The following is a 26,703-nucleotide window of genomic DNA, read 5'->3' on the forward strand; positions in this document are numbered from 1 at the left end:
ACCTCCCGGACCTTGTTCCTATTGGCCGGATCAGGCCCGAAGCTTCCGCTGGAGGACGCGATAGGATGGCAGAACTGTCGATCGGGCGCAGAGGCTCCGCCCAGCCTGCGTTCCCGCTCTCTAAGTGGACGATACTGACATCACTTAGCGGCCCGGGGGCGGGACCGCGCGCTCCCGCCGGGCTCGGATAGGCCTGCCGCGGAGTGCGAGAGCGCGGAAAGAACACGCTCCGAACAGTTTGGTTGAGGGCCGAGGAGTGACGTGTCGATCTGCGGAGCACGGTGGAGCCGAGCGGGGACCGTGGAGGCGTGGCCAGGGCGGCGGTCACGTGAGCAGAAGCGGAAACGACGGCAGGGAGAAGTCGGGACTCCAGATCTGGCCGGGGCGCCAGTCCGGAATCGGGTGCTGGTGCTTTGGGAGGTCGGCATGGGCCGTCACCTACGGTTCCAGGAGGGGGTTCTACCCGTTCTCCGGGACCACCCACTCGGCCGGCCTGCTGGAGGCCGTTGCACTCGCACCGGGTTGGCCGGACCGTTTGCCCCCGTTTTGACAGTGCTCACCTGAGCGTGCAGCGGACGGGAACGCTGGAGCAATTCACGCGGCCTTCCCGGACTTGTGTCACGGACTTCCTGGGGGTCAGACTGAAAGACTGCGGGGCCCGAGCGATGGTACTGCGGGTCGCACGCATGCATTGCATTGCCTGCATTGCATTAAGTAATGCATTGCACGGGCCCAACCCGGGTTCAATCCTGGGCACCCCAAATGGTCCCCCTATCCCCGCCAGAAGTGAGTCCCCAGGAGTACCGCCGCGTGTCATACACACACACACACACACACACACACACTCAAAAAGCGGGGAGAAAAGAACCCACAGAGTTGCAGAGGACAGCCCTCCTCCTCACTCCTGCATCCCAGACGCCTCCTCCTGAAAACGGGGTGCCCTCAGTGTTCCAGTTACTCACCTCCCTGTTTATCCCACCAGAATGCAACCAACAACACAACACATTGGGAACTGCCTCAAAATCGTGTATTTTTCAAAGCTCCTCATGCCTTTTGACTCCGCAGATTTGCTTTTTTGCAGGGGGGTGAGGGGAGCTGGGTGCTAAAGGGGGTGCTGGATCAGGTGAGTGGAACTGGGTGTTAAAGGAGGTGCTGGGTCGACCCCCAGCCTCTGTGCAAAGATCGCTCTCCTACCTTTTGAACTCTGCAGCGCTTTTTGATTTGTTTTTAATGTGTTCAATCAATGTCATTTTGTGACATGGGAAGCGGAACCTGAAGTGCAGAACCTCAAGTAAATGTTTTCTCAAGAGGAGTGATTTTTTTCCCCCTAGCGATTTAAAATCAGAAAGAGTCCTCTAAAACTTTTTTTTTAACTGCCTTAAGAACACGAAGATATCGGGGGTCCTCATTCACTTGATCACTTGATCCCCCGTTATTCATCGATTTACTCGAGCGGATGCCAGTAACGTCTCCATTCATCCCTGTTGCATGCTAGTGTAGCCCAATGGCATCTGTTCGTTCTAGGAACATGCAGAGCCTCAAACCGATCATTCAGGGTCTTGACGAAGAAGTCTGACCATCTTGTAGGTAGGCGTCCACGGGATCTTTTGACGTCCGGTGGAATTCAGTCAGTAATGGCTCTAGTCCAGCGGTTGTCTGTAAACCTCATTACGTGTCCAGCCCATCTGATTTTTGATGCCTTGGCAAATGAGACAGCGTCCCTGATTCTTGAGAGTTGACGGAGATCAGAACTTCGGATTCTATCTCTCATTTGAGTGAATCATGATATTCCAAGCATAGCTCTTTCGATTCCTCTTTGAGAGACTCGAATAGCGTTCTCATCCTGTTTTCGTAGGGCCCGGGTCTCTGAGGCATATGTTGATGCAAGAAGAAGTGGAATCGAAGAGATGTGCTCGTAGCTGGAGGTTCTTTGTCCTCTTAGTTATTTCTTCAACTCTCTTGAAGGCATTCCAAGCCGCTCTCTTCCTCCTGTGCAACTCAGGTGCCAGGTCGTTCATCATGTTGATTTCTCGACCTAGGTATATATAACTGTTGCATTCGGAGATGGTGGTTCCATTGAGAGCGAATGGAGCGTCAAGAACGAGGCTGTTTCTCATAAACATTGTCTTCGTAAGATTCAGCTGTAGTCCGACCTTTCCACACTCATGGTCGAAGTCGGTCAGCATTAGTGCCACTTGGCTGATGTTTGGTGTTATTAGAATGATGTCATCAGCAAAGCGGAGGTGGTGTAGTTGCCGACCATCTATCTTCACTCCCATTCTTTCCCATTCCAGTTGTCGCATGATGTTCTCGAGGGTGGCACTGAAGAGTTTTGGTGAAATGGTATCACCCTGCCGAACCCCTCTGTTGACATGGATGATTACTTCTCTGTAGAATGGTGATATCCTGGTAGTGAATCCGTAATAGAGCTCACAAAGAATCCTGATGTATTGAGTTTGTACGCCCTGACTGGCTAGGGCTTCTATGACCGCTTCCATCTCAACAGAATCAAAAGCCTTCTTTAAATCAATGAACATTAGACAGAGCGGCCCCTTGAACTCCTGAGAAACCTCAATGAGCTTAGTAATTATGTGGATATGGTCGATGGTACTAAATCCTTTTCGGAATTCGGCTTGTTCACATGGTTGTCCTTCATCTAGGGTTCTGCTGATCCTATTCAGGATGACTCGAGTGAACAGTTTGTAGATGAGACAATAGGCAGATTGGGCGATAGTTGCCAATGTTGTGGATGTATCCCTTCTTGTATAGTAGTACAGTCAGTCCTGCTGGTTTTCCACTGGGATGGAACCTTGCATTCAGACAGGTAGCGAGTGAAGAGCCGAGTCAGTGTATTGATGAGTACTGATGGTAAGTTCTTCAGGTGTTCAGGTCTGATCTTGTCTGGGCCAGGTGCTCTTTGTTTTTTTACCGACGAGATGTCAAGTTGGATTTCGGAAGGGAGAACATTGGGAACGACATATCCATCATGCGGAATGTGGTATGTGGGCAAGTGGACGTGGCTATTAAAGAGATCTGAGTAGAAGTCATGAATAATCTTCTCCATTGCCCTTCTGAAAGATGTGATAGATCCATCAGGATGTCGGAGGGCAGTCATCTTGGTCTTGTAGTTGGTGAAGGACAGGCGGGCATTACAAATGCTTTTCCCGGCTTCTGCCACATCTACCAGCACCGCTGCTCTCCTGTCTTTGAGGTCATCCTTGATGGCTTCTCTGCATTGTTTTGGCAGTTCGGACGTTGGCTTGTGGTTGCCTGAGTCATGTGCCAAGCCACGTTGGCGAATAAGTTCAAGAGTGTTCAAGGAAAGGCGGTTTTTTTGTGGTTATCTCTCTCTTGGCATTCCTCGCACAATCATGGAGGTGCTGAATCATTCGATCGTATTCCTCATCAATGTTGTCAATGACGGCATCTTCCCATGTTGCCGCAACAGAGCCAAAGAGTTCCCAGTTGGTGGTCGTTCTGGGCGTTCTCTTCTTAAACTTTGCATTCTTTTCTCCTCGTTCTATGAGGTAGAATTTTGCACAAAGGAGACGGTGGTCCGATCCCGTTTGGAATTTTGGGACAACAGCAATATCAGTTAGGCAAAACCGCCGATTGAGTATGATGTGGTCTATTTCATTGTGGAACCGTCCACCAGAAGACTCCCATGTCCAATGTTTAGATTCAGCCTTTTGGAACTGTGAGTTACCATGGAAGGTCTCGGTTGACATGATCAACTCAGACAGTCTGTCACCCTGTTCGTTCCATTCTAGGCCATGGGTTCTGATGTGGAGTTCATCGGCTGATCTTCTTGGTCCTATCTTGGCATTAAAATCACTGACAATGATCTTGTAGAAGGTGTGATCTTCTTTATAGAACTTCTCCAGCTCCATGTAGAACTTCTCAATTTCTCTTTCACCATAATTGGATGTTGGTGCATAGACAACAAAGATAGAAACTGCCAGCAGTGAGCCACATCTATTCAAGTGTAATCGTTCGATTCGGGTTGTTAGGCATTCGAATGAATCAATGCTCATGGCTAAGTTTGTGTTGACAAGGATACCGACACCACCGACGCCTCTTTTGTCACATGTTCCAAGGAATAGTTCTTCTCCATTGTCGAAAACGGCGTGATGTGATTGATGTCTTCTTGTTTCGGTCAGACCAATGATGTCGTACTTGATCTTTCGCACTTGTACCATCAGGTCCTCGATGGATGCTTCAGATGCCAGCGTATGTGCATTAAAAGTACAGACAATCATTTTTGTCTTTCTTCGTTTTGGCAGCCTATTTCTGCCTTGGGATTTTATCAGCCTCTCCTTCCATATCCTTCTCGACTCTGCCATATTCAGGGTCAGGGGAATGAGATCCATTTTTTTTACTGGATTTGGCATATCAAATAGACCACGGATAGCTTGCCAGGCTCTGCCGTGTGGGTGGTATATTTAAGGTACCCAGAAAAATTAAATGAATGTAAATAAAAAGTCACACGGCCGCGAATGCTTGGTGTGATAATCTCTGGATCCTGGCCATTGTTGGGGTTACACGGCAGTTGGTGGGTGTAACTGTCTAGCTACTGGCAGGTCCAGTCCCAAACCGTGCAGGCTTGGAGATCTCAGCCCCGGGTCCCACACACCTGGGTTCCTCTGCCAGTTCTTTTATGCGTGAGGCCCATCCAAGTGTGGAGAGTGGTCCCAGCATGGCCTTGGCTGGGGCCTGGAGGTCTTCAGCTGTTGAATTCTACTATTAATGTTGTTCTCATTAATTTTTAAAAATTTATTGGATGAGCAATTGAAAACAAATATTTTTAAGTTTCCAAGTAGTAGAATTAAGTCGACTCTCAGGAGGCAAAAGAAGTACTAATAAAGTTTAAAATCTAATGCCTTGCCTGTGGAAGTGAAATCCCTTTAAAAAGTTGAACGCTAAATACCAGTTTATATAGGCTTATCTAAAAGCAAAACCGGAAGTTCGGAAGAGGAGAATGAGGTCAAAGGGCTGGGCACACCTGCAGCAGGCCTGAACCGATCCCTGCCAGCCCCCTGAGCACCCTGTGGGCCCCAGGCACAGAGCCAGGAGCAGCTCAAGCCCCCCATTTCCTCCCCATACCTCCAAAAAGAAAAAAAATAGGACTATAAAGTTACAGGGAAAACTAAACCTGGAGAACTCAGCCTGTCATCCTCCCTTCTGACTTACTGCACTGAGAAGGGTTTTTTTGCTTTTGGTCTCCAGAGACCCCTGAGACCACTCGCCACCTCTGCTAGCTGGGCATGTGGTGCTGGGGCCAGAGAATGCAATGCTTCGTGCATCTGGAATACCAAAGACATGCTCAGCCCTTCAGCTCCACATCCAGGGACACGTGAGTCCTCCAGGGCTACACGTAGTAGATGCTTGGCAGCCAGGAGGTGCCCGAAATGGAACCAGTCAGCGTCAGGCCTTGAACTACATCCCGGAGACCCCCTGAAGCCAGAACACATTCTAAATGCACTGCCAAGCCCTACTGCCAGGCTCTCTTCTCATGACTCATTTCACTGTTTCATAGTTCGAGAGTTTTATTTTAGTCATTTTTGGTTTTGTCTTGCGGCCCCACCTGGCAATGCTCAGGCGTTACTCCTGGCTCTGCACCGAGGAATTACTCCTGGCAGTGCTCAGGACCAGTGACAAGTTTTGGGGAAACTACTGAGATGGTTGATACCAAGCTTTTGCCAAATCGGTTCTTTCCCACTGAGGCAGTGATAGTACTTAAGCACTTGCCTTGCATACAGCTGACTCCACCTTTGATCCCCAGGATCACATATGGTCCCTCAAGGAACACCACAGGTCACTCCCATGCAGAGGGCCAAGAATAGTTACAGAACATTGCGTTGTGTGGCCCAACCCCCCAAAATAAAAAGTGGGTGATACTGCACAGTCCTTCCCAGTGCACAGTCTAGAGGGGCAGTAGTCACCTGGAAGAGGAGGGTACCGTGTTTGTCCTGAACAGAGGTCACATCCATCCATAGCTGAGCATCGTTTTTGCTGAAAGGGGGCAGTAGGTCGTTAGGGAGTCTCTGCTTTGAATGACCAGTCTTGGGGCCAGAGCAATAGCACAGTGCGGAGGGCACTTGCCTTGCACACAGCCTATAAGGATTCAACCCACCGTTTCACCTACAGTCCCCAAACCACCGCAAGGAGCAATCCCTGAGTGCAGAGCCAGGAGTTAGCCCTGCTGTGTACTGCTGAGTATAGTCCCAAAAAAGCCAAAAATAAACTCACTATTCCCCCACCACGGGTCTTAAAGGCACTCCAAAATCTTCAGCTTGACATCAGAGAATGAAATGAATATAAAAGTGGGGCGCCTACCTAGTCCTATGCAGGCACTCACTGACTCCCAGTGGTACCCAATCTCGGGACCTATGGAAAATAGTAGTATTTGGACACAAGTTTAAAAATGTGCTTGATTGCTCAGTTTCTTCAACTCTACTATTCAGTCCAAGGGGCCATTATCCTCTTTCTGATTCTCCCTGAGCTGCCCAGCGAATTCCTGGGCCTGTCAGCACTCAACAGCAGCCACTGATGAAGTCACTTGTCACCATCATCCTTCACTGATCCTCTAGAGTCACTTTAGGTTCATCCTACTGAACCTAAGCTCAACGGGATGGAGTGAAGGCCTAGGATCAGTTTCCTTCTAGCACTTCAAGGTGCCCTGGAGCAATCCCTAAGGAGAGCATGGAGCAGCCCTGAAGCATCATCAGTTGTGGCCCCAGAACCAGAAAAAGAAAAAAGCATCCCTAGGGCATCACTCAGCTAAGCTGACCTGATGTCGGCTTCCTTTGAACTTCTGGGGCCCTACAACTTGAGGGGAACATGAATGAGGATGGTGCAGAAGCCGACGGCTGCCCTCTCTACCCACCACCCGTGAACGGACCACCTACCAGAGCAGTCACAGTGACAGAGGTGGGCCCATGGTACGTGTGTGTGCTGCTCCTATAACCAGAAAATAAAGTGCTATTAGTGACAGGAAACAAACAGGCATCGAGCAGATGCCCACCTCTGCCCTATTAGCACAGAAGTTACCTTCGCGGGTGGCTCATAAACCTCTAATCGTTAGCTGCCACTGCCAATGCCAATCCAGTGTCCCAACCCCTCTTCATCTCTGTCCTTACCAAGTGCAGAGCAATTAACAAGTCAGTGCATGAAAAAAAATCTGCCCATTAAAACGTTCCTAGTCGGCTCAACACTCAACTTGGAGGCATCCATTGGCAAATCAAGAGCTACTCTGATGAACAAAGCTCTACGTAGGACCATGGGGGGCGTTTAAGCATGGACCCAACGCCGAGCTGGGAGACTAATCCCAGAAGGGTTTTTATGAACATGATTCCTTCCATCCTACTGGCTGTGTGATTCAAACTCCAGCTCTCATTCTTTCAGTGACTAATTATTAGTCTGCCTCAAACTGCCTTTCTGAAGCCAGCAGAAAAATCTATGCTGCCTTTGATGCCTGGAAACACCATCTTTAATCACCGCCTTCAGTACCTGAGGCAAGAGAAGTTTTCACTGGTTTCCTGTGCATCTTATTGGAAATTGTTACAAACTCCTGCTTGTACATATGACTGATGTAGCCTTGGTACAAGCCTGGCCTTTGAGATGTACTAGTGAAACTTTGGAGAGCGCCCAGCTGCACTCACAAAAAGGAACATTTTTCTCGAGAGAGTTGGGCTGGCTAAAAATCACACATCTCTGCTTGCCATGACTTCCCTTCAACACGACTCTAAGACCAGCTTTGTTGGTGCAAATGTGAATTTCGGGCAGCAAAGATATGGCCACTTAAATAACTGAGCCAATTTAAAAAATTTTAAAAGCCAAAGAAATACTTATCACTGATCTGCTAATGGAATATCAGGTCGTCGTTTTCAAACCACTCCCAACAACCTTGAAGTTTAATTACCGACAATGCTGCTGTCAGGTGACTGCAGGAGACAAAGAGAAATACTGAAAACAAATCTGGTTGTTTTTCGTTCTTTTATTTTTGCCACATGTGGCGATGCTCAGGGGTTCCTCCTGGCTCTGCACTCAGAATCACTCCTGGCAGTGCTTGGGGTACCTTATGGGATGCTGGGGATTGAACCCAGGTTGGCTGCATGCAGGGTCAAAAACACTCTACCTGCTGCCCTTGAAAGATCTTAAAGAATGTAAGGCCTGGAGTGATAGCACAACAGGTAGGGCATTTGCCTTGCATGCGGCCATCCCGGGTTCGATTCCCAGCATCCCATATGGTCCCCCGAGCATTGCCAGGAGTAATTCCTGAGTGCATGAGCCAGGAGTAACCCCTGTGCAGTCAAGTGTAACCCAAATCACAAATCACAAAATCACAAATCAACCTGTTAACCGTCGGTTGCCTCGAGCAGGCCCCAGTAACGTCTCCTTCATCCTAACCCTGAGATTATATCCAAGGCTCTTTAGGAGAACGAGACCCATCATTGTTACTGGTATTTGGCATATTGGGTACACCACGGGGAGTTTGCCAGACTCTGCCGTGTGGGCAGGCTACATTCGGTAGCCTGCCAGTTTGTCCAAAGTAGGAATGAGATAATAAGATGTCATAACAGAATGTCGCGCGGCCGCGAATGCGGCCCAAAAAGCAAAAAAAAAAAAAAAAAAAAATCTTAAAGAATGTCATAATTTTTTGTGCACAGTATGAAAAGTGATTATTCCCCCCAAGATGTTCGCTATGAAATAAGCTTCTACATTTTAAACCAGGTTTTCATCTCTCAGCAATCATTATGAAATCCCAATTTCTTTTTGTCCTATACTCGGCAAAGATTGCTGTCCATCTATCATGCATTTTAGGAACATAAAGGTAATAAGCACATTCCAGATTTTAAAGCAAATAGTCCCACATTCCTTAACAAGATGTAAACATAATGACATAATCTGAACTTCCTCAGGGAACGTTTTCAGGGCTAACGTCTCAAAAGTATATCCATTATCCAGGACTGGCTCCATGGATATATCCGGGGGAAGGGGCTTCCCAGAAATTCTCAGCCCAACAGGTCACATGTGGTTATGCTCAGGGTCCTTGCAGCCCCTGGGATGCTCTGGGTTCTCTGTGGCTCAGCCTGCCCTGCCTGAGCTGGGAAGGGAACCGGAATTGGCTGTGTACAAAGCACAAGCCCTAAGCCCCCACCCTTCCCCCCCCTCTCTCCCCAAACCCCTTCCTTGAAACATGATAAACTCAACCATCACACATCCTGTGGGAAACCAGCTCACATTTAATTGTGACGTTTTAAAATTGTACAAGTATTTTGACATCTGACCCGCCCTCCCGCCCCCCCAGACTTAAATCTCTTAAAATAACAGGAAAACACCAACCACAGGTTTAATGGGCTTATTCAGTTCACCCCCCCAGTTCCTATTCGCAGCACCCGGTATTTCCTCTGAAACAGTGGACAGAGCAGCAGTGGCCAGCAGCGAGTCCAGGCCCTGGAGTTTAAAAGTTCGGGTGCTGAGGTCTGCCGCCGCAGCTCTTGTCCAATGTTGGTGCCTCCCTACAGGTGGGGAACTTTAAAAATGTTCCAGTGAAAACACCTTGATTCCCCTTCAAGGGGAAGAAAGAAAAATCACTCTTTAGACCCTGGCAGATCTGGCTGCGGGGCCTTTTCTCCTGTCCCCTCTTTACAGACTTGGTTTTCTTTTTCTCTTTTGCAGTGGACCAAGGGAGGCCAAAAATCTAACCTGAGTTACAAGAAACAAGACAGTGATGGCTAGAACGGGAGAGCCGAGCGGGAGCAGCGGCGATGCTCCTCTCCCTCCCACATCCAATATATGTGCTTCACAGGAAAACAACAGAAGTTAACGACGAGACGGCACAAAATACGACAGCTAGAATTACAAAATCCATTCATCCGAGGGTGGAGAGAGGCAGGAAGTGGGGGGGGGGCGGGAGTAGAGTAGGTAAATGGCACAGGGAGAAAATGTATTCAAATAAGTCCGGGCACAGGGCAGGGACAGGGGCTGGCAGATGCTAGAAAAGAGCTGAGGGAGGACCCATGGTCCTTGCAGACTCATCCGTGTTTAAAAAAAAAAAATCCGCATACAGGAGTCAGGAAGATTCTGCCTTACATGCACCAGAGACGAAACTGCCGATTCCTCCGAGACAGGAAAACGCACAGGGCCCTTGGCAGAGTGGGTCCTGCCTTCCCTGGTTTGGAGGGGACTGAAGTGGGGGGGGGGGGGCTGGCTGGTGACTCAGTGGCCTGCGACAGGCTTCGGTTTGGCGGGAGACGGGTGTGGCGAGGGGAGCTTGTCTGCGGAGGCGGAGCTGCTCAGTGCGGACTGCAGGTAGACCGTCTTGTGGAAGAGTCTGTTGCTCAGGAAGACCACCAAGGAGAAGAGGCGCAACTGGAAAAGGCTAGAAGGCAAGAGACCCTACTTGTTAGGTCCTCTAAAGGATGGAAACGAATTGGGGGAGACGGGGCGAGCAGGGATGTGGTTTAGACGCCAGCCCCCATACACAACCAAAGAGAGGTAGTTTTAGGGGCCAGAGCGATAGCACAGCGGGTAGAGCATTTGCGTTGCACGCAGCTGACCCGGTTCAATCCCCGGCATTCCATAGGGTCCCCCAAGCACTTCCAGGAGTGATTCCTCAGTGCAGAGCTGAGAGTGACCCCTGAGCATTTCTGGGTGTGACCCCCCCAAAAAAATAACCACTGATGTGGTTTAGCTACGGGACAACTTGTGAAATAGGGCAGGGAAAAAGGACCTGGGGTGCTGTCAGATGCGGATCAGGGGGAGCACTTGAGCACCCTGGGCCCTGCGCGCCACCAAAAAGCAGGAGCCATCATGGAAGGAATGGGGCTTGCCCGGGTAACATCGTGTCTCAGGACACACCCATCAAGAAAAGGCCAACAGCATCTTGAAGAGTCACAAAGCACTGCGGCCTGGCGGAGCAGATCAACCCCCAAAGAGAAACAGAACGTCCGCCCTGCAGATCTTCAGAGACTGAGGCGAGACTGAGCCGGGACTGATGAAAGCCAGTGCCCAGAGCTCGGACTGGTCAACATTCTCTGAGGATACTTCACTGATGGCATCTGCTTTCCATGTGGTAACCGGGCTTTAATCCCCCACACTCCATATGGTCTCTGAGTGCCTGCAAGTGATACCTGAGGGCAGAGCTAGGAGTAAACCCTAAGCTTCACAGGATGTAGCTTCCAAACAATAAACAAACAAAAACCCCCAAACAAACCAAAACTTCACCACTATCCAAATTTTTGTTTTGTTTTGGGCGCCACCCAGCTGTGCTCAGGGCTTACTCCTGGCTCAGTGCTCAGAGATCACTCCTAGTGGAGCTCAGGGAACCTTATGCGACACCAGGGATCAAACCCAGGTTGGCCATATGCAAAGCCAGCACCCTACGCGTCACACTGCATATCAGCTGCACTATCAATCTAGCCCCTCAAAGTAAGATTTATAATGGGATCTCCTTTGAAACAAATATTTATGTGCCTGTATGAAGAAGAAGTTTTGGGGATATATCCCAGGTCTCATTAAACTACATATTAATGCTCTCCTCCAGAGTGAAGATTATTTGAAATAAATAAATACGGGCTGGGGAGACAGCTCAAAGGGTTGGTGAGGAAATCTGTACAAGGAAATTCCAGGTTCAATCCCCAGCACCACCTGATTGTTGCCCCAAGCATGTCAGTGAGTGCTGCCAGATGTGGCCCCCAAACCAATAAATACTAGAGAGGGCGGGGACATGGTTCCACATAGAGAACAGAGCCTCGTATGTGTGAGGCCAGAGTTTGATCCCTAGCACAGCAAAAGCAATTTAAAAAAAATTTTTAGAAAGCTTTTCAAAGGGGAGGCCAGAGTGGTAGTGTAGCAGGTTGGGCATTTGTCTTTCATGAAGTGGGCCTGGGTTCAATCCCAGCATGCCATAGGATCCCCGGAGCCCTCCAGGAGTGATGCCTGAGAGGAGAAGCAGGAGGAATGCCTGAGCATGGCTGGGTGCTGCCCAATAAACAAAACAGCTGTTCAAAGTGCACAAGGTTTGCTCGCAGGAGGCCCAAGTTCAATCCATGGCATCACATAGTTCCCTGAGCACCACCAGATAGAGTCAAACCTGAGAAACACCAGGGGCCCAAAAACTAAATTAAAAGCCGGGGGCGGGGGGGGGGAGAGATAAGATTTTAGACCTGGCTGGAGCGTGGCTCACCAGGCTGAGCACACACTTTACAGGCACATTCGATCCCTGGCACTACATTCCACTCCCCCGACCCCAGTGCCTCCAGAAAAACCCTTACCCCCAAAAAACAACCCCCCAAAAAACAACCCCCCCAAAAAAAACAAAATCCTTTTCATGCAGCTGCAGGATTGCATCCCCATTGCTCAGCACACCAGGGTCCTACTCACTATGCTTTGCCAGGGGTCTTTGCTTCGTTGGCGCTGATGATGAATAAAGGAAAGAGGATGGAGAAAAGGCAGCCGCTGCAAAGAGAAAAGACCAGCCGTTCACGCCCACAACAGCTGGAGCCATCGGCCACTGCCGGAACCCCCAGGGGCCCTCGGACTCCAGCAGAGCATCAGAGCTCGAGGAAGCCGCAGAGGAGCAGACACTCCTTCCGAAGAGGACAGAGGATTTCTCTGCGGCTATGTCTGTTGCTGCTCCAAGAGGAACATAAAAAGAAGCAGCAGGGTACAGGGGCTCGTGCACCTGCATTTTCAAGCGCACGCGGCCAACCCAGGTTCAATCCCCGGCACCCCACAGGGCCCCCCAAGCACCACCAGGAATAATTCCTGAGTGCAGAGCCAGGCCGGGTGTGACCCAAAAATCCAAAACAAAAAAGAAAAACTGTTGGGGCTGGAGCAATAGCACAGTGGGTAAGGCTTTTGCCTTGCACACGGCCAACCCGGGTTCAATTCCCACATCCCATGTGGTCCCCTGAGCACCGCCAGGAGTAATTCCTGAGCGCAGAGCCAGGAGTAACCCCCGAGCATCGCCAGGTGTGACCCAAAATGATAAAGAAAAAAAATGACTGATATTCATCTATCAGGGAGTCAGATTCTATGACTCTGGCAAGTTAAATAAGGCGAAACGCCTCGCACAGAGTTAGGCTCAAGCCCATGCCCATAGAGCTGCTTCCTCGCTGAGTCTAGGTCTATACCCAGCCCCTCCAAGCCCCTCCAGCCCATTACCTGATGATGTATGAGGACTGCATTGCCGTAAGGAAGGCCAACGGCAAGCCAAATCCAAAGTAGTATGGCCAATTCCTTTCTATGTTTGACAGCCGCTGGTGCATCTCGATTCCTGAAATGAGGGGCCGATACAATGAAGACTCGGGTCTCCCCTGAGTCAGACGACCATGGCCGACAAATGAACTTCAGTTTTAGCATGGCTCTGCCACTGAGAACAAAGCTAAGACATGCATGTTGGAAACACGCAAATCTCACACAAGGCTTCAGGCAGTTTTTATGATTCAACCATGGTGATTCTAAAACGGGCAGCTGAGCAAATTACGGACTATTACACGAGCATCCTTTGTCAGATTTTGCCTTCCACAAATCAAGACAGCGAATAAAGCAGCAGCAGAAACTCACTACGACCACACACGTCGAACAAGCAGGCTGCAGGCCTTTCCAGTAATTCAAGAATCTGAATTCACTGGTGGCAATTTCATTTTTTCACTGGTGGCAATTTCATTTTTAACTCAAATTAACTCTTAATCACTCAGGACATGTTCTGGCTGAAACAGAACGACTCCACATTCAGTGCCCAAAAGGGAATGGTATGTGGCTCTGTTCTCTGCCACCACCACGTTAAGGATTAAAACCCCTTAAGAAAAGAGGCCACTTCCTCCCAAATACCCACTGTTATCGAGTAGTTTAAAATGCCCATTCCCGTAGCTGTGTGTCCAAGCTGGAGCCCTAAGCTTTGGAGTTGGGGAGCTACACGTACCTTTATTGAACCACCGATATTCGAAGCAGTACAAGGAGTAGAGAAGGGACATGTGCAGGAGACTAACCAGCTGACCGACCAGATGGATGGGGAAGAGACTCACGAACATGCCCTGCAGAACAAATATAGAAAATCTTAGTCTTGGAGCTTCAGAGCCCTGGGCCGGGGTTGGGGTGGCTCTGTGGCAGAGCTCAGCTTTGCACATGCGAGGCCCTGGGTTCGAGCCCCCAACACCGCAGGGAAAAAAAAAACAGAAATAAGTGGGAAAAATAAAGAATGAACCAAAGCTTCGGTGCCCAAACACTTCACCTGCCATGAGTCGCCAGCTCCACCTATGGGTGTGGAGTTGGTGACTCATGGCTCAGCCAGCACCCCCTGCTCCCACTGTGACCCCCTGCCGCCCCCGCTGCTCCCAGGACTTCCCAAAAACGAGGGCATACTCAGGGAGGCCAGGATGGGCAGGCAAACTTATCTGGGTTTTATTTTATTTATTTAATTTTTTTGAAGTGAAAGTCTTTTTTTTTTTTTAATATAGGAGTACTGCTATTTATTCAGCCACTGATTAGCTGATTGAATTGGGCATGAACTCCACCTTACTTTTTTTTCATAATTTTATTAATTTATTTGATTTTTCTTCTTATATTTATTTATTGAATCACTGTGGGAAAAGTTACTAAGCTTTCTGGTATAAGTCTCAGTCGTACAATGATCAAACACCTTTCCCTTCACCAGTACTCATTTTTCACCACCAAACACCCCAATATACCCCCCTCCCACCCCTCCAAATGCCTGTGAGGCAGGTGATTTCTACTTAACTCTTCTCTACATTGATTACATTCATTATTTCAACAAAAGATGCACCATTATTGTTTAGAATTCCCCCCCTCCCAACAATCAGAATTACTGAAAATGCACTGTGAAATACTTTGTTTTCTATAGCTGGTTATGAGAATCACATAATGGTGCAAGGCTGCTATTGCGGCTGCGCAATTTTGGATTTCTGCAAAGAGCCAGATAATTACAAGATTGGTTTCTGTGCAACTGGTGTTATGGCTGTGCCGGAGAGTCGCTCATGGGGGACAACTCAGGACCTCGGTAGGGCGTCAAGGATGAGCCAGTACCGCCTCCCCTTCCCATGAGACTGCAGTTGCCCCGTCACCGTGGGCTCATACCTGGCTTTCCTATAAGCTCTGAGGCTGCGGCCACCTGAGGGGGTGGGGGGAGGCGGAAGGGAGCAACACCCTTTCTTTCCCGGGGAGGCATGGTTATCTGGGTTTTAGATTGCCTAGTCTTTCATTCCTCTAGCTGTCTCTGAAAAACCCGACGTGAAGCTCATCATGTCCCACAGCGCAAAGCCAGCCCCGGCTGCGGCCTCCCGCCGGCTCACCTGCAAGAGGAAGAGCGCCTGCAGCAGCAGGTTGAAGAGCATGTCGGCGATGATCTTGCTGACGCTGGGGAAGGGGTGTGGCTTCCTCCCTGACACCTCAAACGCCAGATCGGCGATGTCCTGGAGCAGAGCAACAGTGCTTAGGGAAGCAGGAAGTTAATCACCTCAACCCCATCCTCCATCCCCCCATCTAAGGTCACTCATCTGCCACTTGATGCCAGCTGAGGTCACCGAGATGCCAAGCAAGACGGACCCGGGATGCCCCAGTGACCGGGAACAATAGCTCCATTCTACAGGAGCAAAGACTGCCCACGGGCTTCTCACTTGGCCCACACAGGTCAAGGTTGCGAGATGGCCCCTCCGTGGCCACCGTGGGCTGGGGCTGCTCCGGGCCACCCGCCCAGCCACCATACAGTTGGACCCAGGCTCCCCCTGCCCTGGACCTACTTGGAACCAAATCGCATTCACGACTTTGCTGAGCACAAACAGCGGGAGCACCCAGAGAGCGCTGAAAATCGACGTGAGGAAGAATTCCAGCCACGACCAAACGTCTCCATGGAGAGACGGGTCACCTGAGAGTGGGGGAAAGAGAGAGGAACCAGTTGGACGGGAGAGAGACTGCAACACATCCTGCCCCTGGGAGGCGCTCACCACTGCCTGCCACACTGACAACTTCTGTTCCTAGCTGGCACGTCCCTTACTGCAACTCATGCTTCCCTCTGCGGACACGCCTGTGTACTGGCCCTGGTGCCAACTCAGGAGAGCCATCTCTCAGACAGACCAGCCGAGGGAGCAGTGACTGAGAGAGACATCACAAGCAACGGCACAGGGACCATCTGCAGGAAGCCACCTGGCTGCCACCACTGGTTTCACCTCAGGAACTCACTTCCATTTCCTCAGCCATAAATAAATAAATAAGGGCTGGAGCAATAGTACAGTGGGGAGGGCGTTTGCTTTGTACACCACGGACCTGGGTTCGGTCCCTGGCATCCCATAAGGTCCCCCAAGTACCGCCAGGACTAATTCCTGAGTGCAGAGCCAGGAGTAAGCCCTGAGCACTGCCAGATGTGGTCCAAAAAAGCCAAATATGTATATATATATATATATATATATATATACATATATATATATATATACACACAAGGTCCTCTCAAAGGATCGGGAGGTTTGAGTCTTGGGATGGAGAAGTATTAGACCACCCCTGCAGCCCGGCACCTATACATCCCACCTCCATAGCAGGCGAACCCCACAGAGCCATGTGGTACCTACCGATAATCTGCGCCGTTACGGACTGAAGCACAGGAATGAAGACACGGTAGAACAGGAGGAGACTGAACTAAAGGGAGGAAGCAACACACGAACATTAGAGTCCGCCTTTAAAACACAGTTCTGAGTTACAGAGGAAGGGGCCTCTCACACATTAGGAAAACCCAAGGAGGCACCCAAACAGGACCCGGAGCTACCTTCCAGTGCACCAGGTGGGAAGGACAGATCTCATCCGCTTGACAGGAATGGTGCAACTTTAGGGACAGAGAAACCAACCTCAAAGAATTCAGAGGCTGAGATACAGGGAATCACTAACAAAGCTAACGTCTGAAAACATCGAGGAAATGCTTAGATTTCCAAGTTGAAGGAAACACTTGACTGGCCGCACAGAGCGCTTAAGTCTCATTTAAGCTTGTTGTTGACTCTCTGGGAAACAAAAGTGTATCTTCAGACCCATCCCCAACATACATATGTTCGTTTAGTGGGAATAAAATCACAGCCTGGGTGTAAATTGTGGTTTCAGAGATAGAGCAACAAGTGAGAGCTACTTGCCGACATTTTGAGAAAACAGCTAAAAACTACGAACAGAGTAACAATTCAGGCAGAGGGCACCTAGAATTCGCAGGAAAGGGACTTACCCAGAACACACCACCATTCCAAGCGCAGCACTGGAAAATTCTGCTGACGATTCTTGGCTCACTGGAAAAGACCGCACACATTTAGACAGGTAGACAGACCATCCCAGATGTCATTGCGTGCTGTGGTTTTGTCTTATTTTGCTCTGGAGGGGGTCACACTCAGCAGTGCACAGGGCTTACTCTGGGTTTTGTGCTCTGAGCTCACTCCCAGTGGTGGTCAGGGGACCACATGTAGCACTGGGACCAAACTGGGGTCTGCTGAGTGCAAGAAAACATCACAGCCCCGCCATCTCTCTCTCGTCTTGTTTTTATATCTTTTACTGACGGCATACTATCTTTCCAGCTACTGTTATTCTCTCACTGTCAGCCCAAAAAAGGCTAAACATATTTCTAGAGAAAATTTTTATAAAAGTAAAATTATACATAGATATACATGTATACATATACATATATATGTGTATATATATATATATATGTATATATTTGTGAAGCAAAAGAGCTTTTGGAAATAAGAGAGGAAGAGAGAACCCCATAAAGTAAATAGAACTAATTACATATCCCCAGCAGGGATGTAGGTGACCCCCAAGTATGTAAAAATATTTACTATCTATATTTCAATATTAGAAGTTTAAAAATGATGCCTAAATGATAAATCCACATGAGCTTTCCAAGACATATCCATTCATGCAAATAATTTCTTTTGAGATTCTCTTTTCATCCATCTGACCGAAGTATCACGAGATCCTGTGCAAGAATTACCTCTAGACCTTCATTTAATTTATTATGGGGTGGGGGGGGGCTTTGGCACAGGAACTACCTATGACATTTTTATCTTTGGAGCAAAAGAAAAATGAGTCACTGATGCTATAGGGTCTTCACTAAGAGTGGCTCCCGTGAACTGCCCCCCCCCCGGGCCCATCAACCCCATGCCCCCCTCACCCTCACTGCGATCGCCCCTCCCCTTACCTCTCCTGCTTCCTCTCTGTGCTCTGTGCTCTCCTCTGTGCCAGGGCACTGCTCGCCCTCCGCCGACGCTGCTCCTCTCTCTTCTGCTGAATCCGAGCATCCAGATTGGAGATGGTGCATATTCCCCAGATGGAATCTTTGATCCCCTGTAGAGAAGGGCATTGTTTTGTTTTGTTTTGTTTTGTTGGCTTTTTGGGTCACACCCAGCCGATGCTTGGGCTTACTTCTGGCTCTGCACTCAGTAATGACTCCTGGCCATTCTCGGGGGACCATATGGGATGCCAGGCGGGGATTGAAGCTGGGTCGGCCACATGCAAGGCAAACGCCCTCCCCCCGACCCCCCCCCTCCCGTACTATCGCTCCAGCCCTGGTAAGTGCGTAATTTTTAAAGTGGGGGATTAAAGACCCAGAGAAAAAACTCTCCCCCAGTTCAATACAGCATGAAGTAATACCGGAAGTTGCTGTGCTTTGGGGGCCATGCAGCTTAAAGGAACCTTGTTTCTTCGGTTTGCTGCTAGTTTGGGGGCCACACCCAGCAATGTTCAGGGAACCACGTGGTGCTGGGGATCACACCTGGGCCCCCCACACGTATAGCACATGCTCCGGCCCTCTGACTCACCTCCCCAGCCCCCATTTTTATTTTGAAGTAATTCTCAAAGTACAGGAAAGTTTCAAGAACAGAGAACTTCTGAATACCCTCTGTTCTGACTCCACAGACCCACACTTCACTAGCACCATTGTCATTTTCTTACAGGTCTATCTACATTTTTCCTGTACCTTCGGAGTGGCCTGCTCCCTTGGGACCTGCAACGGTAAATTCTCCAGTGACATTTACTTTTTTTTTTTTCTTTTTGGGTCACACCCAGCGATGCTCAGGGGTTACTCCTGGCTCTGCACTCAGGAATTACTCCTGGCGGTGCTCGGGGGACCATATGGGATGCTGGGAATCAAACCCGGGTCAGCCGCTTGCAAGGCAAATGCCCTCCCTGCTGTGCTATGGCTCTAACCTGACATTTATTAAGAACAATGACGTTCCCTTCTGCTCCCGTCTATATAACTGCAAGATAGCCACCAAGCGAAGAGACACTGAACTGTTCTCAGCACCAGCCCAGGCTCCACTGCCACCCCTCGTCTCAACTCGTCCCTTCGTATTCAGCCAGTCAGCCCAGCATCACAACCGCCTCTGGCTGCAGGATCCTGTTGTCAGAGACCGCTGCAGGCCTGCACGAAGTCCTCCTTGCAACTACCCAGAAAGTGCCAGCCAGGATCTCCGAGGCCGGATCTGCACAGCGGGTTCCGTCCGCTTGCGCTGGCATGGAGGACTCTTGGGAGACCAATGGGAGAGACACACAGATGAGACATGTATCATCCTCACTCGGGCGGCAGAAACCAAATTTACTGTCTGTTCTCCTTATGCTCCTTCAAAAACCAGATCCCTGGGACTGGAGCTATAGCGTAGTGGGTAGGGTGTTTGCCTAGCATGCGGCTGACCCGGGTTCAGTTCCCAGCATCCCCATATGGTCCCCCTGAGCATCGTCACCCTGAGCACCATCAGAAGTAATTCCTGAGTGCAGAGCCAGGAGTAATTCCTGGAAATCGTCGGGAGTAACCCCCCCCCCCACCAAAAAAAAAAAACAGATCCCTACAGGACGCTGCTTCCTAGACTGTCTAATGCAAAGAGACACTCAACACTCATTCCAAGAAGGACCAGGGCTAGACCAAGTTGGAGAGAGACGCCGAGAGGTGATATTGTATGGAGTGAAATGCTGCAGAATCGAAGCTCGCAGGGGAGAGCTGGAGAACACTGTCCTGAGAGTGCGCGCTAGGGAAGAGGCAGGTCAGCCCGTCAAGACAATGGCCGGGCACTTGCCAGCCACACTGAAGGGTGCAACAGGGCACAGGCGGCGGCAGGAATGACAAGTGCCTCTCGCCCAATTCGGGGAACTGCACTCACTCATCCACCCACACCCCGAGCAGCTCCTACAGACGAGACAAGACAGGTTGGACGGAGATACTCCAGAAACGTAACTCCTCGGGGGAAAGGATGTGGGAGGCCACAGAAACTCTGGGTCAATAAGTGACAACAGATTGATTTGCAAAGTTGGGGTGGTGGCACTAGCATACACATAAAGACGGACAAAAAAAAAAAAAAGACACCTCAAAGCCGCAGGTGACTGGCTGGAGAAACCCTCCAGTCGTCTGCACTGCAAGCAGCAAAGCCCGGCTCCATCCCCAGCACTCTATGACCACCCCGCCCCCACCCTCCCTGGCAGCTCTCACCCCCACCCCCCCCAGGAGCAAGGAACCAAGGAACCGCCCCTGACCCTGAGCACCACTGGGTGTGGCTCCAAAAACAAGACAATGAGAATATTAGCTACATGGCAAATGGCCAGGTACAAAACAATAGCCAAAATCCCATAAGAACTACTGATGGGGATCCTTGTCTTCGAGTAATTTCTGGTTTTGCTTTAAATTTCCAAGTCGCCCACAAATTGTGTGAATACTTGAAGTGAGTCAAGTTAAAACGGCGGAGGGCCTCGGGAATGCAAGGATGACGGCGGAAGCGCTACTTCTTACTTCCAGTCTGGCCGGACCTGGAAGCAGCCCACTGCAGAATGGTTACGGGGGCCTAGAACGCTCCCCTGCATGCAAGCCACCTGCTCACAGCCCGAGTCCCACATGCGCTCAGCCTGGTCCAGGCAGCTCTGCTGTCTAAGTGATCCCCAGCACTGCCGGGGACGTCCAGCTGCACCCCAGAGAGGGGTGTGTCTACCAGTGAACGCCACAACTAAAAAGGCGTGCAAGGCCTGCAGCCAGGAAGCACTGCGCCAGGACACACAGTACAACCTCACCACACAACCTCACCCCCAAACCGTGAGCAGCCCACCTCCCAGAGGAATGCTCACGCCGCAGGAGTAGCGTGGCCAAGCACAACAGCACCTCAGCCGGGTTTAGACCCATGGACACCCCAGCAACTTCCACAGCAGGTGCCATGGGACTGAGCACCAGCTCGGCAGGCTAAGTGCAGGTGCTGCATGTGGGGGGCCTGGGCCTGATCCCCGGACCCCACATGATCCCCCATGCATCAACAGGAAAGACTGCTGAGCACAGAGCCAGGAGCAGTCCCTGAGCACCACCAGTGTCGCCCAAAGGTCCAACCACCACCACCACCAGGGACTGGAGAGATCGTACAGTGGGTAGGGCATTTGCCTTGGATGTGGCCAACCCAAGTTTAATCACGGCAGCCCCATATGGTCCCCTGAGCACTACCAGGATTCATTATTAAGAGCAACTCGTGTGTAGCCCATAACAAACTAAAATAAACAACAGAAACAAACAAAGGGAAGGAGAATAAAAAAAAAAGAACTGATCCAGGCTCATTTCACAGACAGGAAGAGCCAGACAACGGGTGAAGGTATTAAGGGCCGGTCACATGGCACCTTGCGTGAAGTTGCCTCGCTCTTGTGAGACACCCCTTCACCTCCTTCTGCTCAAAGGTCACCAACTTTCAGCATTCCCAAGACCCACCTTCCTCAGCTTGGGCTGCTCCTCTCCTGCTCCTGAAACACAGGTGCTGGGGCTGCCACCAGAACATTCGCTCTCAGATCACCAGGACAATGGGCTTCTGTTTGTTTGCGGGTCACACCCTGCAGTGCTCAGGGCTTACACCCCTCTCTGCATAACTCAGGGAGCTCAGAGATCACAGATCAGGGACTGCATCCAACTCACCAGTGTCAGAAGATCAAACCCAGGTTGTCAGCGTGCAAGGCGGAGGCCCCTACCTGCCCAGGCCAGCAATAGTGGAATTTTGTGCTACAGTAACTTGGGTGATTAGATCCTAAACAGATCTTGATGGGATTTTTTTCTAGACCATCAACTACACCCTATGCATTGGCAAGGTGGAGGGGAGAAAGCCTAGGATCTATATGGATAAAGCAGTTTAAGTAATCGTTCCTTGTTTCATTAGGCGCATCAGACAAGGGAATATAAGATGCCAGCCTTAGGGGAACAAGGTCTCTTATTAACATGCAACTTTGCTCCACCTTATCATTGTTCCAAAACAAAGTTAGAAAAGTAAATAAATAAAGGCTCCAGAGCCAAGCCAAGCAGAGCTCCAACACTAAAAACTCTCCCTAGACACAACTCCCGAACTTCGCCAACATATCAAAACATGTCTCTTGAGCAGTGCAGGGCAGAACAGAAACCTGGCATGCAGGGCGCAGCAAACAGGCACAAACTTAAAAGAAAGCAAAACACAGAAGAAACAACCACCATCCCCAAAACACGGAAAGGATGCCCTCATCAGGGCTGGAGTGAGGGCACAGCAGGTAGAATGTTTGCCTTGCACGCAGTCAACCTGGGTTCGATTCCCAGCATCCCATATGGCCCCCGAGCACTGCCAGGAGTAATTCCTGAGTGCAGAGCCAGGAGTAACCCCTGAGCACTGCTGGGTATGACCCGAAAGGAAAAGAAAAGAAAAGAAAAGAAAAGAAAAGAAAAGAAAAAAGAAAAGAAAGGAAGGATGCCTTCATCAATCCCCGTAGCAAAGAGAGGGCAGAAGACCCAAGGCAGCACTCACCCTGGCGAGGTCGTGGAGAAAGGTCTTGACACTGTCCGCCATCTCTTCACCGTCCGAGCTACCAGCCACGCAGAGGAGACAAGGGCGTCCTGAAACCTTGCATCATGAGGGACCTGGACACGGGAGCAGCAGGGGGAGGGGGGATGCTTATCTCACAGCTGAGCCGCCTTCTGTGCCTCTTCACGTGACGCCAGTTTTCCTGGGCTTCCTGGCTTCCGTGAGTGAACGGGCCGGGGCTGATCCCATCACAGACAGCGACAGGAAGGCTCTACCCACAGCTGCCGAGGCCTCCTGATGGTCACCACTGCTGCCCTTTCATATTCCCCTGCAGGAAACACACTCCCAGTGTCCCCAGCGTCCCTCCGACACATTCCAAGTCCTCTGGAGGATGTAGAAAGGGGCACTAAAGGGGCTGGAGCGATAGCACAGCAGGTAGGGCGTTTGCCTTGCATGTGGCCGACCCGGGTTTGATTCCCAGCATCCCATATAGTCCCCTAAGCACCGCCAGGAATAATTCCTGAGTGAAGAGCCAGGAGGAACCCCTGTGCATCATTGGGTGTGGCCCAAAAAGGAAAAAAAAAAGGGGGCGATAACTCTTACAATGGCCTCTTAGATAGTCATGCTTACTGTATAATGTCAAACACTCAAGCACAACGCCAAGATGAAAGTTCCAACAATCTTCAGACCCAAGGTTCTCAGGCATGCAGGGAAGCTGAGGACTAGGTGTGAAGCTGCCCAAGGGGCCGAAGAGATAGTCCACTGTGTAGGGTGCTTGCCTTACACATTCTGACAGGTGTGATCCCTGGCAACCCATATGATTCCCGGATCCCCGCCAGCAGTAAGTCCTGGGAGTAGAGCCAGGAATAACCCGAGTACTGCTGGGTGTGACCAAAAAACAAAGGAAAAAGACCCCACCCCGACTCCCTTGGGACTCAAAGATGAGGTTTCCAACTATAAAGACACACATGTACACGTGGTCAATTTCAGTAAGAAACTGGGGGCTTTCAAACTAGATCCAGAAAAGGCAGCATGTGTAAATGGTCTTTGAGACGCCACAGCAGTCCCTTTTCATGTATTCCTCAAGTAAATGAGGTGAAAAGAACGTAAAAGTTGAGGTGTCTTATTCTCCCACTTTGGAACATTCATGCTGATATTCCATGTCTTTTAAGGGAAGGGGCTATGTGGGGGGGGGGTCTTGGGCACCCCCGGTAGGGCCTAGGGCTTATGCCTGGCTCTGTATCCAGGGATCACTCCTGGCAGCGGCGGGAGACCACTTTTGGTGCAGGGAATTGGACAGGGGTCTGCCACATGTGAGGCAAGCACCTATGCCATCTCTCGGGCCCCTAATGTCTCTCTTCAAACAGGATATCCCAGCGGGGCTGGAGGCTGGAACTTCGAATCTCACCCCTGCTAGGCAGGTACCCTACCACTAGACTCACACACCTGGCTTCCAAATGTCATTCAGGGGAAGGGAAAAAGCCAAGTTTTTAGAAATCATATCAAGAACCCGCGATTCGAAAGTTCTTCCCAGCGCAAGTGACTGGAGGGCATTCTGACTTTAGGGGGCCCTTACTTCTCAGAGCTCAGCAGAACTTCAGCAGCAGCTTCGACCTACAAACCAACCATTACAAAACCGAAGCACCCTTCCACCTGACCTATAACCACTCAGACAAAGTAAACCTTACTGACCCAGCTGGCCTGGGGCCACCGGAGCTGGTGGGCAGGGCTGGCTCAGCAGCAGGTGGCGACTTGCACAACCCCCACAGGTAGCTCCCGAGGCTCCAGGAGGAGCAGTGCGAGCAGAGACAGGAAACTTGGTCCAGACTTCCACCAACACAAAAGCCCGGCCCCGTGATGGGCAGCGCCGCGGGGCCAGGGGATGAGCAAGAGGTGGAATCTAATAGGCCAGTGCCTGCAGCCTGGAGGGTTCACTGCCTCGGCTACTACAAACTGTGTTTCTTTGAAAACTTCCGCGCTGATCTTTTTTGCTGTTTTCCAGCTGTAAGGGCAGTGACATGCGACTCAAACCACCCCTCTCCAGGGGCACTGCCCCACCACAGCAGGGATGTGCTGGGAGGGCTCCTGCCAGCCCGGGGGGAGGGGGGGGCCGTTATCTGAACCTTGGCCCCTACCACCTGGCTCTGTGCGCGCCAGTCGCTCACCTACAGCCCTGGCGCGACCTTGCAAGGACGTTTTACCCGGGGAGCCCCGCGGCTTCCCGCGGGCACATCTAGGGGTGACCCAGCTGGACAAAAAAAAAAAAAAAAGCTGGGCGCGGAGAAGAGCGACCTACCACAATTTGAGACCCCCGGATTATGTATGTGTTATGTGCCTGGCCCCAGGGTCCAGCCCGGCGACGGTTCCAGAGAACTTCAAACCCCCTCCCTCCCCGCCAGGTGGGACTGTCCTGGAGTCCGGTTCGGCACAGAGGGCTCCTGCTGCCTCCGTGCTTCCCACCCGCACGTCTCGGACCCGGGGCCCCCACGGCCGCGAGGCTCCAAAGAGACTCTGACACCCCCCCCCCCATGCCCACTCCTCCCTGCTACCCTGCGGGGCGACCACTGGACACCGGGAGCAGCGGCGATGAGCGACCCTTTCGTCTCCTCCCGGAGGGAGCCCCGGCGACGGCCTGGAGCCGCACCCCCGGGTCTCTGCGCCGCGGCCGGTGCCCCCGTCCGAGCCCGGGGGCCGCGGCGCAGCCGGGCACGACCCCGGGCGCGACCCCGGGCGCGACCCCCCGGCCCGGCCCCCCGCGAGCCCGCGCCCCGCCGCGCGCACCTACCCGGCCGCTCGGCTCCGGCCCGGCCCGAGGCCCCCCGCGGGCCCGCTCGCCTCCTGCGCGCCCCTCGCGCCCGGCGCTGCCAGGGCCGGGGCCGCACCGCCCGCACTGGGCATGCCCGGGCCGCCCGGGGCCGCTGGGAAGGCGGCGGGTGCCGGGCCCGGGCCGGGGCGGAGCCGCGCGCGGCGGGGCGGGGCCGCGGGCAGCGCCGGGCAGGGCCGCCTCGCGGGCGCCGAGGGCCCGGGACCGCGAAGGGGACGGGAACGAGCCCCCCGGTCACCGCGGTCGGTCGGGGGCACGCGTCTCCCTAGGCGGAGGATACCGAGCAATGAGGGGGTTAAAGCAGGCGTCGCCGACAACGGTGGGCAGGGGCCGGAGAGGTGGAGCCGCGGGCAGGGCCCTTCCCGGAGTCCCATGCGGTCGCCGGAGCACCGCCGGGAGTGACTCTCAGTGCAGGGCCAGGAATGACCCAGGTGGTCCCCGGAGCACCGCTGGGAGTGACTCCTGAATGCAGGGCCCAGAGTGACCCAGCTGGTCCCCGGGGCACCACCGGAAGTGACTCAAAGTGCAGGGCCAGGAATGACCCATCTGGTCCCCGGAGCACCGCCCGGAGTGACTCTGAGTGCTGGGCCAGGAGTAAACCCTGAACTGTGCACCGCCAGGCGTGACCCATATGGTCCCCTGTGCTCGGACAGGAGTAATTCCTGAGTGTAGAGCCAGTAGTGACCTATATGGTTCCCTGAGCACTGCCGGGAGTGACTCCTTCGCATCTCCAGATATGGCCCAAAACCCAAAAATAGAAGAAAAAAAGAAAGAAAGGAAAACCGGTTGATAAGATAAACAGGGCTACAAACCAGCCAAGAGCAAGGATTGGGATTGTTTTCTTAACAAAGTAGAAATAAATATCCTGGAGGAACTCAAGGAATCGTGTGGTGCAGGGGATGGAAGCCTTACCAGCTGTACGCGGGATCAGAATGGGGCTGGCTCGGCCTGGGTTGATTCCCAGCGTCCCATTTGGTCCCCTGAGCACTGCCAGCGTGATACCTGAATACAGAGTCGGGAGTAACCCCTGTGCAATGCCGGATGTGACCCAAAAAGCCAAAAAAAAAACAAGAATGTTACCCACTGTCCTCCAGCCCTCAACCTAGGAGCTCTGCG

The 26,703-nt window shown here is 51.6% G+C and overlaps 1 protein-coding gene across 1 annotated transcript; it reads right to left on the reverse strand.

The window, feature by feature from the left end:
- Positions 1–9,856: 9,856 nt before the first annotated feature.
- On the reverse strand, positions 9,857–25,689 carry EI24 (EI24 autophagy associated transmembrane protein). The gene is made up of 11 exons (XM_056114964.1): positions 25,549–25,689; positions 22,767–22,879; positions 18,188–18,333; positions 17,222–17,282; positions 16,587–16,653; positions 15,765–15,889; positions 15,318–15,437; positions 13,931–14,042; positions 13,171–13,282; positions 12,388–12,462; positions 9,857–10,384 (listed from the first exon to the last, which is right to left on the reverse strand). Exons 2-11 carry the CDS (start codon positions 22,806–22,808, stop codon positions 10,222–10,224), a joined length of 1,023 nt encoding a protein of 340 aa, XP_055970939.1. The 5' UTR covers positions 22,809–22,879; positions 25,549–25,689; the 3' UTR covers positions 9,857–10,221.
- Between the last annotated feature and the right edge of the window lie 1,014 nt (positions 25,690–26,703).

The sequence above is a fragment of the Sorex fumeus genome, unplaced genomic scaffold (genome assembly GCF_029834395.1).
Source record: "Sorex fumeus unplaced genomic scaffold, SorFum_2.1 ptg000028l, whole genome shotgun sequence".
Lineage (NCBI taxonomy): Eukaryota > Metazoa > Chordata > Mammalia > Eulipotyphla > Soricidae > Sorex > Sorex fumeus.

What these genes read in the sequence shown, in the direction of transcription:
- EI24 (XM_056114964.1), bottom strand. Translation starts at nt 22,808, where the DNA reads ATGGCGGACAGTGTCAAGACCTTTCTCCACGACCTCGCCAGG. An exon ending in TTCTCCACGACCTCGCCAGG is followed by an intron (nt 18,334 to 22,766) that starts GTGAGTGCTGCC and finishes CCTTCTCTACAG; the next exon opens with GGGATCAAAGATTCCATCTG. An exon ending in ATATCGGTGGTTCAATAAAG is followed by an intron (nt 13,283 to 13,930) that starts GTACGTGTAGCT and finishes CCCTCATTTCAG; the next exon opens with GAATCGAGATGCACCAGCGG.